General features: G+C 40.8%; 1 protein-coding gene across 1 annotated transcript in view; it reads right to left on the reverse strand.

Annotated features, from left to right (window-relative positions):
- The window catches only part of DMXL1 (Dmx like 1), an 89817-nt gene extending 83610 nt beyond the window's left edge, over positions 1–6207 (reverse strand). Inside the window, 1 exon segment of the mRNA XM_050716586.1 lies at positions 6063–6207. Within this exon segment, the coding sequence (XP_050572543.1) occupies positions 6063–6149 (87 nt within the window). The 5' untranslated portion in view covers positions 6150–6207.
- Between the last annotated feature and the right edge of the window lie 10709 nt (positions 6208–16916).

The following is a 16916-nucleotide window of genomic DNA, read 5'->3' on the forward strand; positions in this document are numbered from 1 at the left end:
CCACGCAGTTTTTAGCACAACGAAGCATACATGTGTTCAAACCATGAGCAGCCAGTTTCTCCAGAAGAATGTTGTGGGAAACAGTGCCAAAAGCTTTACTAAAGTCTAGGCAGACCACATCCACCGCTTTTCCCTCATCTACTAAGTGTGTCACCTTGCCATAGAAGGAGATCAAGTTCATCAAGCAGGACCTGCCCTTCATAAACCCGTGCTGACTGAGCCTGATCACCTGGCTGTCCTGTAGGTGTTGCATGATCGCACTAAGATGATCTGCTCCATGAGCTTCCACAGCACCAAAGTGAGACTGACAGGCCTGCAGCACGGTATAATGGAACTCACTACTCAGAAGTAATGGGTACTTTCTGTACCCCAACTGTCTCAGATACAACAAAAATGAATTCTGCCAACTAGTCAACTTTTATCTACTTAATAGTTCACGTCACTCTTTTTTGTTTTGACAGGTGCTGAGATTTTTTAATTATTATTACTTTTATAAGCTACGGAAACTAAGAAGAAAAGTATGCAAGTGCTCTGTTTTCTGTAGGACAAGAAGCAATTCCAGAGTATAAGCATGTCATACCTCTTCTCTCAGCTATATCACCACGTTCCCTATTAGCATTTTTTTAAACTATTTATTTATTTTTATTGAAAGCGAGGAAGGGAGGGGAAGACAGGCAGGGGCAGGAAAATGTTGCCATACTGTTAAACTAATAGACAATCCCTAGATAAATTCCTAAATATTTTTTAAAAAGTCAAGCAGAGGCTCTTAAGTCTGATTTTGTTGAACAAAAGAAGCCTTTCACCTTAAGAATGTCCTGGAATATTTACAAACAAGTTGTCTTTACAAAATGAGACAAGCAGATACTGTTTACATTATCATGTTCTTGGAATGTTTATTAAACAATGCTTTGTTCTTTTGTTACACAAACGAACAAGGTAGAACTAGTTCAAGCTGCAGGAAAATGGATTTCACTAGCTGGTGACATAGCAAAACAAGCCTGAAATTAGGAAGTGAAACATGTTTTAGGCCTGCAAATATAAATGTTACTTTGCGTGCCACACTGAGTTTTCAGACAGTTTCTACCTGGTCTTTTAATCAGATGCCAGTTTTTACTTCTGAAATCATATTTCTTTGGAGATCATATTTTGACACTAATAGTGCATTAAAAGCATGTTAGTTTTAAAGGAAAATGGTACAAACAATTTTATGAACTATTTTCATTTCTTTCTACAGTGAAAGTCTGATACACACAACTCTTAGAAACGAAAGTCTGGTACAGGCAAATCAGACTCTAGCCTCAACAGAAGAAAAGCAAGAAAGCAAGAGTCTTCACCTCTTACGCAGCACAGCACCTCTGAAACAGTTAGTTCCTTTGTACCCACCCTCTTTATATATTTTTTTCTATGTATGGACATACAAAGTTTGTGCTGTTGTTTTTGCTACAGCTACATAACGAATGAGAAATAATCCTTTGTGACCTGCGCAAACTTTATTTAACCTACATCTCTTACGTGCAGAGCACACGTACACCTACCATAAACTGCCTATTTCAGATAATATTCGCAGTATGTGTGCACTCACACAGTTATTTATATAGTTTTCTATATACATCTTAATATACATATATAGGTATAAAACACATGCAAATATGTACAGGTTGAAGATCCAGACTAGAAAGAACCCTGTGCTGGGCACAAGGTCACGCAGAACCACCCAGCTAAAGCTCACCAGGGATGGCATGCAGCAGGACACAGTAACTGTGGACATGCTCTGTCCCCAGCTTCTGCACCAGAAGCTTATCAGCACAACCACCCATGCTACCTCTTGCTGCTTCTGGTCTGCAGCCACTCCAGCTATTATATCTGAGGTACTTCTCAAGGGCTCATCCTGGCCATTCTTACCACTCACAGGTCTCGAGGGTACTTATGTCTCTTGCAAATGAAATGAGGGAAGTCCAAAAGGTCAGGATGTCAGCGTTCACAACCAAATTGACCAATTAAACAGATTTTATTGAAATTCTGTGATAGCTGAATAGTATTTTTATGACATGCTTGAAAGAAGTTTCCAATAGCTACTTTACTACCCTAGGGAAGTCGAATTTCCCACTTAGAGAAAAAACAAAGCTACTCCAAGGAAAAAAAGCAAACAAAATGTAGACTAAGAACAAAAACTTATTACCAAAAAAAAAAACACCAGAAAACCTATCTTCATTAATTACCTGTTTCTTCTGCTGGATTGGGCACACAAGCATAATACAACCTCAGTTTGCCTGGGCTGAATGCTGCTTATATACAACACAAATTGCATTATGTCTCACTTCCCTCTGTTTTTCTCCCTTTCTCACCCCTTCCTCTTTAAAGAAAAATGTACAAAATTCAGTCTTCTGAAAAGTAAAGATAAAGGCAAATAAATCTTCAGTGTTACCTAGCTGATAAAGATCTGTGTTTTTCTCCTTTACACGAAACAGTGAAAGTCAAAACGGACACAGTCACCACGAAACATCTCTCTGAATTATTCTATCAAAAAAAAATATCTCAGGCAGACATTCATACTACTTTTTTTTTCAGCATGGTCTCTCTCCTCTGCCCCTCCAGTCACAGATACTGACGATGATATATCTTAAAGGTATAAACCAAAAAAGCAAGGAAACATAAACATAAGCCATCAGTTAAAAAAAAAAAAGAGACCGTGTACTCTGTATGCAAGTTTTAATATTGAGAGTATTACATTTAAATATGTTATTTAAAAAATACTTTTCAATAAGAAAATTAATTACATTCAAGAAATACTCTTATCCTGGGGAAAAAGTTTTTTTTTAATCTGTGGAGAGTATTTAAAATAATACAGTTCTCCAAGTGGTGAATTGATTGGCCATGCACTTAGAAACAAGGCCTACTGAAACTGCACTTTTCATTGATAAGGTTCAACTGTTTTGTTTTTTCCCAAGTTTAGCTCAGTTAAAAATATTTGATTTCTTAAGTTCAGAATAGGTTAACCAGGACATAAACAAAAAACTAGTATCGAAAAGGCTTCCTTCTCTTGTCTAAGTTACAATCAAGAGGTAGGTGCAAAGAGTCTAACTTCTCAGAGACTCTTATGACCACTCAGTTAAATTTCTTGACTATAGTTACCCATGAAGTTATAAATACAAGGAAAACGTTAAATATTTTCTAGACAGTCTAGCAACAATTTTACTGAGCCCGCTTTTATTTATTGAACAGTTTTATTAAGCTGGAAATCTCTACTTTATATTGCTATCCAGTACCTTTGGAAAAATTGAGTGTGGCCTTGATCAAGCTACTCAAAAAAACACATTTTTCAAATGTTCTCTAACGTAACATTTCACAGTTTTGTCAGTCATACAAAACAAGTCTCAGGTCCAAGATGACTTAAACTACACACACAGAGGAAATCTGTCCAAAAAAAGATTCTGCTTGCGTTGAACTATGCAATTTATCTTTCTTTCACCCCTACACACAACAGCCCTTTTGCAGCTACCATAACCAGTCCTAGGACTTCTGCTTGTAAAGTTCCTATTGCTGACAGTGATTTTTCTCCCCTTCTGATATTTTGTGATTAAAAAAAAAAAAATCCGGAAAAAAAAAAGTCACCAAAACAGAACTGAGTAAGGAACCACACACACAGAGCAAATCAATCACAAGATGTGTTATCAGCGTTGATTACCTAAGAACTTCTACACAACTTCCATAAAAACTAGTATAGCAGTATCCTAAGTGTGTGAGCATGAACTTATTAATCAAATGTTTTCGGGTATGAAATACTCCACATATGAAAACAAAGAAAGTAAAGGATGCATTCCACTGCAAATAAAACTATTACATCTCAGGAGAAGTACATCAAGAGCAAATAGATACATTCTAACTTCTGAAGGCCAAGTTCTTTATATTCATTAGCATACCAGATGTTATTATCACACATTCTCATTAGCATACCAGATGTTATTATCACACATTCTCAGTAGATAAATAACAGGAATGCTTCTTATGTTATCTTGATTCTTATGAGCCTTTTTCTATATATAAATAAAAGGCGTGCCAAAAACTCTTTAGCAGCATTCCCTCTAAGGAAACTCAAGCTTCACTTGTCACATCACATTCTAAAGAAGAAATCCAGAAAAATGAAAGACAGAACCTCTGCCACCTGCACACCGTGAGGACAAGTACCTCAAATACCAGTTTAAAACCGAACCAGGTGTTTTCAGAAAGGTTCATACAATTCACTGTGTATAGGCACTCCCTACTAATTTAATATCCAAGGTCAAAGTCAAGAATAATCTATTATTTTCAGCTTAAAATTAAATGTTTTAAAGCTTTTTCACCTTATATTCAGTACAACAGTGCAAGCAATATTCTGGACAACACGATATATAAAAAATTGAGGTACTGCAGAGCAAGTTATCTTGTCAGACAATGATGACTCTCCCCAGCTGTACAGTACAGAATCCTGACATATCAACTTCCGTGTTTCCAGTGTCTCTGACCAAAAACTGACAGATGTTTGATGAAGTGTTTTTATTATTATTTAGTACTGATATTTCATTCATTAGTTTTTATACTTGTTAATACTTACATCTTGATTTCAGATGCAGGAAAAGAACTGTCCATTTTCCAATTAGATTTTCTAAAGGTTCAGTCCACCATTTCCAGAAAAAGGAATTAGTTGTAGAACCTTTCACTTGTTAATGTTTCTAAGCATTCTAGTGAATTTAACATGGTGTTATAAAACGAGTACCAACAGGGAAAAAAAACAAACAAGAACATGAAGCCAAGGATATTTCTGTTGACAGTCTTAAATCTGAGGAAAAGGAATCCATTAATAACCTTCTGAGCAAAAGGACAAAAACCAAGATGAATGTGTCTATAGGAAACACTGTTACTATATTTATGTCAAAACAGATCTTGGGAACAACACACACATAGAAACAGGGAAAGCTGCACTCTCCAATGGTTCCCTTCTCCCCAGTTCTCACTCCTTTTATCCATTAGGAAATTCTGACACTTCCTGGAAGTTAGGCTGTAGTAGCAGAGAGTTCTTTAGTGACACTGATAACTTGACCTCCTTCTCCCCAAAAAGGAACGTTCTCCTGAGCTTCCCATTTGGGCATCATATTTTGAAACCTTAGCAGCACTTCACTGTACAGTAAACTTTGCTGCCTCTCACCACGTTATTTCCCACCACCTGTGGGTCTCGAACACCTCTGGATACATGAAATCAGAAAATCCATCACAGCGGGAATGGGAAGTCACAACTGCTTCAGTTACAGAAGCCTCCCAACATGAACATACTTACAGCTGGGGGATTTTGGGAAGCAAGCACACCATTGACAAGGCCAGACTGACTCCTCAAAGCCAACCCAAAGCGAGCAGCATGAGGATGTGTGGCCCGGGACTCATGAGGGTGCCCTGGCCTCCCTCCCCATGGTGGCACAGCACCATGACAGCCGTGGAAGCTGTAAGCACCCAGCCGGGCTGAGGCCAGGCAGGAAAGGCACGCTCAGTTCTTGCACCTCCATTTACCGTTGCCCTATCGGGCTCCACACGACACTGCTCCGCAGCAATCAGGGGCGGCCAGAGGAAAATAAGGTTAAAAATAGTGACGCGCGGCGAGAAGCCGAGTTTTGTCTCATTTCGTTCCTCGCCTGCCCGAAGAGAACAGCAGACAGGGGATATTTTGGAGGGGGGGTGGGCGGGGCGGGGCAAACACCCCCCGCCCCCCCAGAGGCAGAAAACCCAAAACAAGAGCGAAAAGGGGGGGGGGGGGCGGCGAACGCTGACACGCGGCCCCAGCTCCCCCGGGGCAATGCGGGGCCCCCCCGGCCGGCTGCAAGGCGCCCCCACCGCGAAGGTCGCGCCTGCGGGGCGCCGTTTATGTAACAGCCAGGCGGCCACCGCCACCACCACGGCGGCCACCATTTTCCCGGTCACGACACGTGCGGTGCCCCGGCACGGCTCGGTGATGGCGGCCGCCCCCAGCCCCGCTGCCCCGCCGGTGCGCCGCTGCCGTCAGCAGGGAAGGTGTCCCCCGTCCGCCTCGGACTCACCGTGAAGGGCTGTCCGTGCAGGCTCCCCACCGAGAAGCAGTTGTTCCCCGGGTTCACGGCCCCCGTCAGCACCTGGTGCAGGTTCATGGCGACACGCAGGCGCCCGGCGCTGCCGGGACGCCGCCGCTCTGCCCTCCCTCCTCCCCCGGGCGGCGGCGGCGGCGCAGGAGGACGAGGAGGCGGTGGCACAGAGCGCGGGGCGGAGCCTCCCCGGCGGGGCGGCGACGGCGGCGCAGCGCCCCCTACCACCCGCCTCGCTCCCCGCCTGCTGCCTACTGCCTACTGCCGCTGCCGCCCGCCCGCCGCCGCGCGCTTGGCTCTCGCGAGAGGCGGGCGGATCTCGCGAGATCCCCCTCGCCGCCCGCCCGACGCCGGGCGGCCATCAGCCGCTGCGCATGCGCGCCGCGAGAGCTATGAGGGGGACGGGGTCTGTCAGCGCGGCGCTGGGCGCGCTTCACGCCTCGCTGCCCTCGTCCCCTGTCCCTGTCAGTGGTTTGTAGCCGCCCGTCTCTGTGTCCCAGAGCAACACCAGCGCTGTTTGTGCTGGTGCTTTCCCCCGTGAATTGGAGCGCCCGGAGTGACTTGCATTCTGGCGCTATCGAGAATCGTTAGAGCCTCTTGTTCCGGGAAATAGTGCAAAATCAAAATCACCCGTGACGTGCAGACAAAGCCTGCTGTATCGTCCCTCAACCCCTGCAAGGCAATACCACGCATCTGTAACAGTGATTTTTCTTCTTGGGTTACTTTCCTGGTACTTCTGTAAGCAAGGTCAACCTTGGGGCACGGGTCTCACACATTTAAATAAATACAAGCCTTGCATCCTTCAAAAATCGTATTGAGAAGCACCGCACTAGAATGTATTAAAAATTATAAAGTATTTCATGCAAATAAAGGAAAGACTCCTATTTAGTCTTCTGACATGAAGAAAATTCCCATTTTTCACTGTATGTACATAGACATTCCGTCAAAGGTCCACTAGAGATAAACTATCACCCTAATCACTTTTTTGTTTTGGAAAGGATCAAAAAGCATATCAAATTACCAGTGAGTCCAACCAAATTGATCTTATCCTTGCCAGGAGTGATGATCACAGACAGATGATCTTATCCTTCTTTCAACTGCAGAATCTAATAGGGCAACCCTAATGCATTTTTAAGGTAACAAAAATTTTCACTGGTCCTGAGCAAGAAAGTGAATTGTGGCTGACCCCTGTCAGGGGCCCTTTTTTGTGTTTTTCAGTGTTGCCATCCCCTTCTGGGCCCAGTCTGTGAACCAGTCCAGCCTTGGTTGCAGCCAGCCAATACTCCTTCCCCAGAGAATGGTTCCAGAATATGCCAGAGAGAAAAGGTCAGAAATCCTGCAGAACTACTTAATTACTCTACAGGAGTAAAATGCATATGATCTACAGCATGGTGAGGTACCAGGGTGACAGGAGAAAGCAATCCCAGACCTCAGTCTGATGAAGAATCAGGAAAAAGGGGAAATTCAGAACACTAATTAAAAAAAAAAAAAAGTGAAAGCAAAAGTTTTACTGATAAGTGCAGTTTAACCTACATCTAATTACAACATAGTATGATATGTTTACAGCTGACATACCCTAACAGGCTGATATGGCAAGAAAATAAGGAACTTCTCATTTCCTTTCTATTTAGATTTGGTCTTTGTGACTGTCCAGATTAGTTTGTTTGCTTTATTGCGTAACAGAATGGATGTTGCCTTTTTGTTCTCTTCTGTGACAGAGTGAGAGCCTATATACAATGGCCTGCCAGGCACATACATCCATATTCTGGGTCCAACCCCACCACCTTTCCCTTCCCACCCTTTGCTGTCAGCAGTCAGCTCTTGCACAGGAGCTGTCACTCCACGTTGCCAATCCCTGAAGCTGCTGCTGTGCATCTTCCACTTCTCAGCCTGGGGAACAGCAAGGGCAGCCAACAGAAGCAGGGTTTGTGCATGTGTTCTTCCATGCGATGCCCCTTCTCACTCTTCCTGCAACATCTGTGAATTCAGCTACAGACAGAATATGTACGGTATGTTTTATTATATCAAAGTGAATGCATTGTTGGGCACTGATAAATTTCAGCTCTGGCCTGTGCATTGTCATGCTACAGGAAATAAATATGTTTCAATACAATTCAAAGCATATTTATACCTCGTCTTTTTGAAACAAACAAACAAACAAACAGGTTTCGCTTGGAGTTTCGAACCTTGACAGTGATTAGAAGGTTAAAAAAAATCTCATGAAGTTGATAACCACCAAGAAAATGTTTTCTTATGCTTTTTGGTCATTTTGCATGTTTTTCTCACCTTCTTCTGAGCAAACAGTTTGTCCAAAAAGCTGTCTATTTTTCTTCCCACTCAAAAGTGTCTAAAAAATGGGAAAGGCACTAAATTTGCCCTATAGGATTGCAAAATACCGAGGTTGGGTCCTTTTCATTGTTTTGCCCCTGACATCAGTAAATATTCTGTTTTATAGTCTCCCAGGAGCTGTAGTTCTCACAAGCAAAGCTGATGATTCCCATCATTCACAACTCCTGCTGCACATGCTCACTCAGTTCTCACCTTTGGCTTTTTAAAGGGGAAACATAAAATATGCTCAGTATCAGAATAGCATAAGATGGGAAACACTGTCACTTCCTAAGGTAACATACAGTGGCTGTGGCCTTTCTGAAATACTGCCAGAACTGCAGCATTTGTGCATGCACAGAAGAGCTTGGAAGTGAATGATGTACAGCTTTTCGGATTATTGGACAAAGCATTACATTTTCAGTAACAATCAGACCTTTAAATGCTCCAAAAAGCAGTGTACCAGGTGTATACAAACACATCATGCCTTAGTCTTGCTAAGGCACATCTTGCTTATATTTCACTAATAAGGCCTGAAGAAGTCCAAATGAGATTTTTAAGTGATGTTCCTACATGTCTCGTCTAAAATGAAAATTGCACTTGTGCAAAGCGAATCCAAGTTAACGGTATTCTTTGGTGTAATGCGGTCGAAAATCGATGCAGATTTGTAAATTATTTCATTTGCACAAATGCAATGACATATTTTGTGTTCTTTCTCTGCAATAAATATCCATGAGTCACTCATTAACAGCAGTGAGCTTGCTTATGTCAATGATACACAGGAAGCTTTGAAAGAAGCTGACATTTTAAGTGGCACATTTAGAGTTTGTCAACAGTACTAGTGAATGTTGTTTTCTTCCCTAATTTCTTAAAAATCATCTACAGGTACGTAGCTTTTTTTTTTTCCTTTTTTTTTTCTTTCTTGTCAAAAGGAATTCATTATATTGTAACTTACTACTTCGTAAAACAACGCACTCTAGCAAGGAACAACTGTTCTGCCTCATGTACTCTTTGACTTTGTCTTTCTTGCCTATGATCTTTCTGCAGGGATGTGGAAACCAAAGGCAAAATCCTGACCTTAGTGAGGTTAAGAGGAAGATCCCTGACTGACTTCCCAAAGATCTGGAGCTCACCCTCATTGGCCAAGTGGGAATGACGTGAAGGAGTACTTGATTCTCTTCTTGAGCTTTCAAGAATTTTAGCAGTGTAAAAAGAGTGAAAACACAGCATGGCACATAAAATGTATAAATATATAAACATTGACATTTAGTAGTATGGTCGTAAACAGCCAAATCACACAGCCAAAGTTTCACAAATTTTGTGAAACCTTTCTTTTAAAGCAGCTTGTTTTGTTGATTTCTTCTGTACCCTGTGTTTTACATCTGTAGCCTCCAGGTTAGAGTGACATTTGCTTCTTTTTTTGTTCTGTTTTCATTTGGTGAAAGACATTTTTTAACAGTTCACATTGTTGTCACCTCTCTTAACATTTGCAGTGCAGTACATTTTCTTTTACATCTGTGATCTGATAGAACCTTTTACTTGCTGAAGCAGATACTTGCTGACTGGTATCCTTAGGTAAAAGATATTAGTGAAGATGTTTTGATTTATTCAATTCATCTTTTATTTGGCTTTTGCTGAGGCTTCCATTTTATAAACTCAGAATATTTTCAGTAGTTGTTTCCAAGGCAAAAGCCTTGGAAATTAGATCCTTTAGGTTTGCAAATGAACGGTTGCCAATTAACAAGCTTTTAGAATTCCCGTTCATATTCAGAGTTTTGCATTCATTTCATAGACTGAGATTAAAGCTGCTTTTGAAGAAAATCACACACAGGCTGCTGTATAATACGTTAGCTGTCCACTCTTTAATAACCAGTCACTACCAGTAATTTAGAAAATGGAAATTAGGATTATTTTTTTTTTTTTAATGTCCTTTACTGGTCCCTTGAAAGCTCAGTTTGTTCTTCCCAGTTTACCTGGAACCAATGAGCTTGGTGGGAAGACTGGACCAGGCCATTTGCCCCTGCTTTCTGTTCCCCACACCCCTGCCTCTAAGCTCCTAACAGGGGTCCTTCAAAGCACAGGTGGGGAGCCCCAAGTCTCGCCCCTCTCCGTGCAGCTGGTCTGCGTTTGGCTCCTTCCTAGCAGAGAGCATCAGGGCCAGGGGCCAGGCGAGGGTGGGCAGGTGGCAGCGAGGATGGCAGGGCTTCATTATGGCACTGCTGTGCAAAGTGAACACTGGCGAAATCCAGAAGGATCCTGCATGGCCTCTAGGAGTCCTGTCACACTGCAACTGCTAAATGGTGCCACTTTCCAAACAGATCAGTCAATTTTTTAAATTTCTTCAGTCTCAGTTTTCACAGGGTGCTTTTCATTACACAGTGTGAGACTCAGTGTCCTGGAAAAGACTGAACAAGGCTCTCTCCACCCATACAGAGATGCCTTTTCAGCTGGTCCATTCCTTGTGTGGACCTGGGAGACTCCATTTGGCCCTGGAGAAGTTCCTCAGACAGTTCACCTACTGATGCTGAACTCTGATTAGGCTGCTCATGTGTAGTGTGTGATTTGATACGCACAGGAAAGGCTATTAAAACATGCATTATGCAGTGCTATTTACCAGAATGTATGTCCTTTTTATATAAACCCTAAATTATTCAGTAAATCTATTCTTTTCTCAAAGATACAGTAGATTTCAGGTTCAGTATAAAAATAGCCACTATTTATTTATTTAGCTTAGTTTACTGTGAAAAGTAATTTTTAAATGATATGTAAATATGTAGACATGTCCACATGCACATAATGAATATTCATTCTGCCAGTCTTTTCTAAAGAACAGTATTCTATTAGATATTTTGAAGTTTCACATATGTTTTCCATATCATATTTAAAAGGATAACACCATTTATAGGTGTCCCTGAAAAACTTATTTGAGGAATAAAGCAGTTGCTTTACTGTGCCTTTCACATCTGTGTTAAGCATTTGGTTGTGTGTGTTTCCAAATTCAGTAAGAGCATGTCTCCACAAATCTATCACATGCAGATGTTTTTATCTAGGCCTTTAAAATGGCATAAGATGCTCACAGGATAGCCTGAAAAATAGACTTTATGCTTTTTTTTCAACCTTTTATTTCCTTACATTTATGTTTTAACCTCATAGGAGAGAGGTGTGATGTTTTGACAGAGGACAGAGATAATTACTCCATACCTATTCACAGCTTCAAGCAGACAGCCATTCAGGTATTGGGAAAGAAAAATGCCAAACACATCAGTCTTTTGTTCTCTCCTTTGGCAGTGTAACTCAGATATAACACATTTCTCTCTCAAAAGCACACACTCCCTTCTACCTTGAAACCACTTTGTGAGCTAGTCTTTTTCTCTTTTTCTTTTTCTTTTTCTTTTTCTTTTTCTTTCTTTTTCTTTTTCTTTTTCTTTTTCTTTTTCTTTTTCTTTTTCTTTTTCCTTTTCCTTTTCCTTTTCCTTTTCCTTTTCCTTTTCCTTTTCCTTTTCTTTCTTTTTATTTCTCTTTTTCTTTTTCTTCCAGCAGTGTTAATATACAAGGCAAGTTCAGGAGTTATTTAATTGGTTTTTTGCTCACTACATATCAAAAAAGGAGCCAAGTTCCTCCCCTCAGGCATCCATATACACATACACAGTGTGCCTGTTCAGTTAGGAACACTTGCTTCTTTAATATTATTTTTTTTTATATCCTGTTTTTATCACCCACAGTAAAGTAGAGAAGAGAAAGGAAGAGCAATCAGATGAAGGAGAGCTGATCTTTGTCTTACTGCAAATTCCTTCCACCATTTGATGGCATTCAAATCCTATCTATTCATAGCTCTGCAGAAACATTAAAAAAAAAAAAAAAGAAAAAAAAAAGCTCAGACTAATAACTAAGACAGTAAAATTTTAGCCTGGTGTTAAATTCACAGTTGGCTGCTATATGCTGAGTAGAAAATGACATTGCAGCTATGGGTTGACAGGATCTAAAAGTTATACATGCATTTCTTAAGATATATTAAAGTAGGTTGGTGGGTAGTCCATCACTATGAAGCTTCATCCATTTTGCAGCTGAAAAATATAACTTTTCAACTAGATTAAAAAAAAAAAAGGCACAATTTCCTTGTTTTAATTTTGCTGACTGTAAATTGTCACTGGGTTTTATGAAGACTGTGACTTTCCTGAAACAGCATGTGGTTTCGTGATGTAAACTGTTTAATCTGCCCAAGAGCAATAATGCTTTCTCGTGACTCTTCCTCCACCACATATTGTACACTCCACCTCAATGGACAGATTTTATTTACTGCTGAGTCAATATTTACCACTTTGCTACTGCCTGCAGTAGTTTTAATCCCTGTCTGAAAAATTGAATGGTACCAGGAGCTTTTTTAAGCCTGTAGGCCTTAACCCTGTCATATTCGATGAGTTTCTAGTGAAAGTTAAAGGGGGTCAACACCCCAAAGGGCTCAAATGGAGGTCTGATTACAGAAACCATGTATAATGGAGCAGCATTAAGAAATATTGTACATTGTTCCTTTTACAGTTTGTTTCTTCCTGTAGCATAACATTATTTGTAAGTGAATGTTAGTATTTCATTGCAGACACTTATCAGGAAATATTTTTGCTATCTAAAACACTTGATTTCAGATAAGATAGCTGGCAGGGATAGCTGCAGAATTTCTGCTTCCGTCCTAGCCCCTGTTTGCAGATGGAATTGCAAAAGTCAGCTTATGCATAATGGTAGAGGAAGAAAAGAGCCCATGCAGAATAAGTATATCAGGGAATTATCTCCCGTGTTTTGATAAGATAAGGGGCTATCTGATATCACTGATAGTTGCACATGGACAGATGTGTGGACAGCAGTATCACAAGGAGGGGAGAAATGCCTGCTGCCACCATCCACGTGAGAGGAAGGCACAGGAGGCCAGGGCAGCTGCCTTGCCTGGCAGCATACACAGAGCCATGGCAGTGCAGGTTTTGCTGGCACGTACAGGTGAGAGGGAAGTTGTTACTGATTATTGTTTGTATTGCAGTCATCCTGGAGGACTTCATTGGGACACGGGATGTGCCATGTGAGGCAGGGCACGTGTAAAACCTGGAAGGTGTGTGTGTCCTACCCCTATGGAGCATCTCAGAGGATGTTTTGTGTGTGCATGTGAAGAGAAGGGATCCTGCTGTAGCAGAAGCATCCACCTGAGAAAGAACCGAACCTAACAGAACATAAGAGAAATGAAATGACAGCCATCAGGAAGCTGATATCCTTATCTGCTTTGTTTACCAAATTGCTTTGTATATAGAGACTCAGATCCAGGCAAAGCTATTTCAGTCTTTTCTTCCATGTTAGGTATGTTTTTCTGTAAGCAGTTCACTCTATCAGGTTTTCAGGCAATGATTAAAAAACATAAAATCTCCTTGAAAATGATGGATATTAAAAAGCCAGCGGAGCTAATGTAGATACCTGTGCAACGCTTTTTTCACAAGTACAGTTAGTCCACATGTAAGACACTGTAACTGGTTAGGGTGGACTATCAGCTGTGTTGTAGATAAGTGAGTTTTGGAGCAACAGAAATAGATGTCATTGCAATTCCAGTGTCTTTTTCAGTGTTTTAGCTGCTGAACCTCCATTGCAAAGGCTAGTGTGATTCAGTAGCACTGATGTGTAGTGTTTTATCAAGACCAGTGTCTATAAGGAATTCTTGTTTGAACTTTACATTAAGTATAACTCTGTATTACCTCTGTTTCTCCTGAGGGACTTTGCAAAGAAACCAGTAGCAAATCCAGCCAAAAGTCAAAAGCATGATATCCAGGCTGGATGGGGCTTTGGGCAACTTGGTCTGGTGGGAGGTGTCCCTGCCCATGGCAGGGGGTTGGAACTGTACGGTCTTTAAGGTCCCTTCCAACCCCAACCATTCTGTGACTCTGTGATTCTATATGCATTCTCTGTTTGCTTTTGCAGCTTTCTCAATCTTCTCCTTAAGTAAAAGTAGAAAGATCCAGCCTTTCCCTCAGGAGGACAGAGAAATGAGATTGATATTAATTAGATATAATCTATAATTAGGTTCTGTGTTTAAATATACCAGTTCAGAGAAAAAAAATAACTAAAAATAAATAAATAAAAATAAAATTCAATGCACTCAAAAGGCCAAAACTGACAGTTCAGCCTAGGAAATTGTTTCCTGCACTTGATTCCTATGTCACATTTAACAGTCATGTTTACGTTTATAGGAGTTTGTGTGTGCATATGTGTATGTTCGTCTGCATGTATGGTTTTGTGTGCAAGAAGGGGCGAGACTATGAATCATCACTAATGCATGCTACTTGGCATGTTTTGAGAATACATGGCAGTCAGCAGTGATTACTTGAAGTATGACGAGATATGAATCTTTAATTATTTCATTGCTGGATGATTCAATCAAGATTTTTTAAAAGACTTTTACAATTCTAAAAATGAATAACGTTTTTATATTACATAAATAGTACTATCTCAGATATTTTTTTTTCTCCTAGATAGAGCACTACAGTTTCTGCATTAACACCAACTGACTATTTCACAAATCAATCTGTCATTGTTTTAATGGGCTATGTAATAAGCAGCAGAAAACATGAGTATATATATATATATATGTATATATACATTGATAACACCAATTTGGTTTTGGTCATAGCTAGATGAAATTACTGTGACAACAGCAATTTTCCACTGTATGGTTGATACAGATGTAATTAAAAATAACATTCCTTAGGAAAGTGTCAGTATTATATCTTTGTTTTGGTACTTCTTACAACTGTTATCTGCAGTAACTTACAAAACTGTAAGGTAAACTAGAATAGTTATGACAGCTTTGAATGGGGTTCATTTTAAATGCTATCACTTTGTTCTTTCTCTAGAGATACAGTGCATAACAAACAAATTAATTTTAGGTTTGGGAAATAGTAATGTTTATAAATCCATTTTGCATAATAATATATCAAATATAGTAATGGAGTTGGAAGAAATTTAAATTTTCATGAAAGAAAGAAATGATCTGAGACTGCACGATTGTATATTGTCCTCTGCTCAGATGACTGGAGAAAATGGAAATGAAAGCACAATGTGAATCATGGACTAAATATATCAGCTCCTAATTTTGTCAGTTTTGGAGAAATCTAATGAGAAAAATACCCACAAATAGTTTATTTCCTTCATAAGGCTAGTGATCTAAGCTTCAGTCAAGCCTGGATTTTATTCACTCATTAGAAGGAACTGAGACAGTCCTGTGAGTTTTCCAAACTCTGCCACAGGTACTAAATATACACTAAATAAAAATATATGATCCTCTTTTTTGTGAATCGGGTAAGTGACATCTGATTTGGGATGTGAAGTTGATGAACAGGGACCTGTATCAATGGGTCTGAAGAGACTTTGCCAGGCAATAAACCCACAGAGCAGCCGCATGGAGGGGGTGAGGAGCTCACTGGTGCCCTGTGAAGAGTGCATTCGTAGCCCTCTGTTGGACAGCCGTAAGCAGCAGCCCCTTAAGAGACTGTCAGAACTGGCAGTGGACAGGAGAAAATCAAGGAAAGAAAGGAGTGTGCCCCTTCTGCAGCCTCTCCTCCATGACCATGGTCAAATGAAATCTCTGTGTTCTTGCCCTAGGATGGCTGGGATGCTGCCCTTATTCACAGGTGCCACGTGGAGGCACATATGGGTTTTTTAAATGTGCCTCCAGTACTTTGCTGGCAGCCTGCACCACGGCTGCAGTCAGCGCATCATGCCTCTTCAGGCTCCTCAAGGATGGGCCACATCAGGAGAGATGAGCCAGCCAGTGCAAACCAGGTTATTTTACAGCTAGAAGCTCTCTGCTAAAACTGCCTGCACTTCTCTACCTCTATGTAATGGAGATTTTTCCATGTAGAGTGCATGCTGAGCACCTGAAGGTGGTGTAAATTCATGCTCCCAGTAGATTAATAAACTCCTTCTCACAGCCTTCTGACTTTGCAGTGCATACATCATCAACAAAATTTCTGTTGCACTCTAATAAAAAAGCTGTCTGTGAGCCAAGGTGATCTGACGCTAAACCCTTTACAGGCTGTCTGTGAATTTCTCACCTTCATCTTATCAGCAAGGAATTTTTAATGTAAAAGCAGTTTTATTAATTTTGCAGCCGAGGAGGGCACACTATTGATGGATTTTGACTGTTTTCTCTTTCTCTGTTTCATAACTTTAGGTGGCAGCACCATAACAAAGGCCTTTGCTGCACATGACCACACACATTCACATGACAGCAAAATCTGTGCAAGAAGCAGCTCAAGTGACAGAAAACTCCAAAATATAAAGCTTTGCATAATACCACAGAGCCACAAGCAGCACTAATCTACAATCTTTGTGCCATTTGGCTGTTGGGTGGCTTTTCTTTCAGCATTGCAGGCACAGGGTTGCTTTTAAGATTTTTTTTCACACACGCATGTCACCTGAGCTGGCCTTGGACATGCAGGAGATTTATTCCCTCCAGCCTGTTTCCTACTGTTCACTGAA

The sequence above is a fragment of the Cygnus atratus genome, chromosome Z, assembly GCF_013377495.2.
Source record: "Cygnus atratus isolate AKBS03 ecotype Queensland, Australia chromosome Z, CAtr_DNAZoo_HiC_assembly, whole genome shotgun sequence".
Taxonomy (NCBI): Eukaryota; Metazoa; Chordata; class Aves; order Anseriformes; family Anatidae; genus Cygnus; species Cygnus atratus.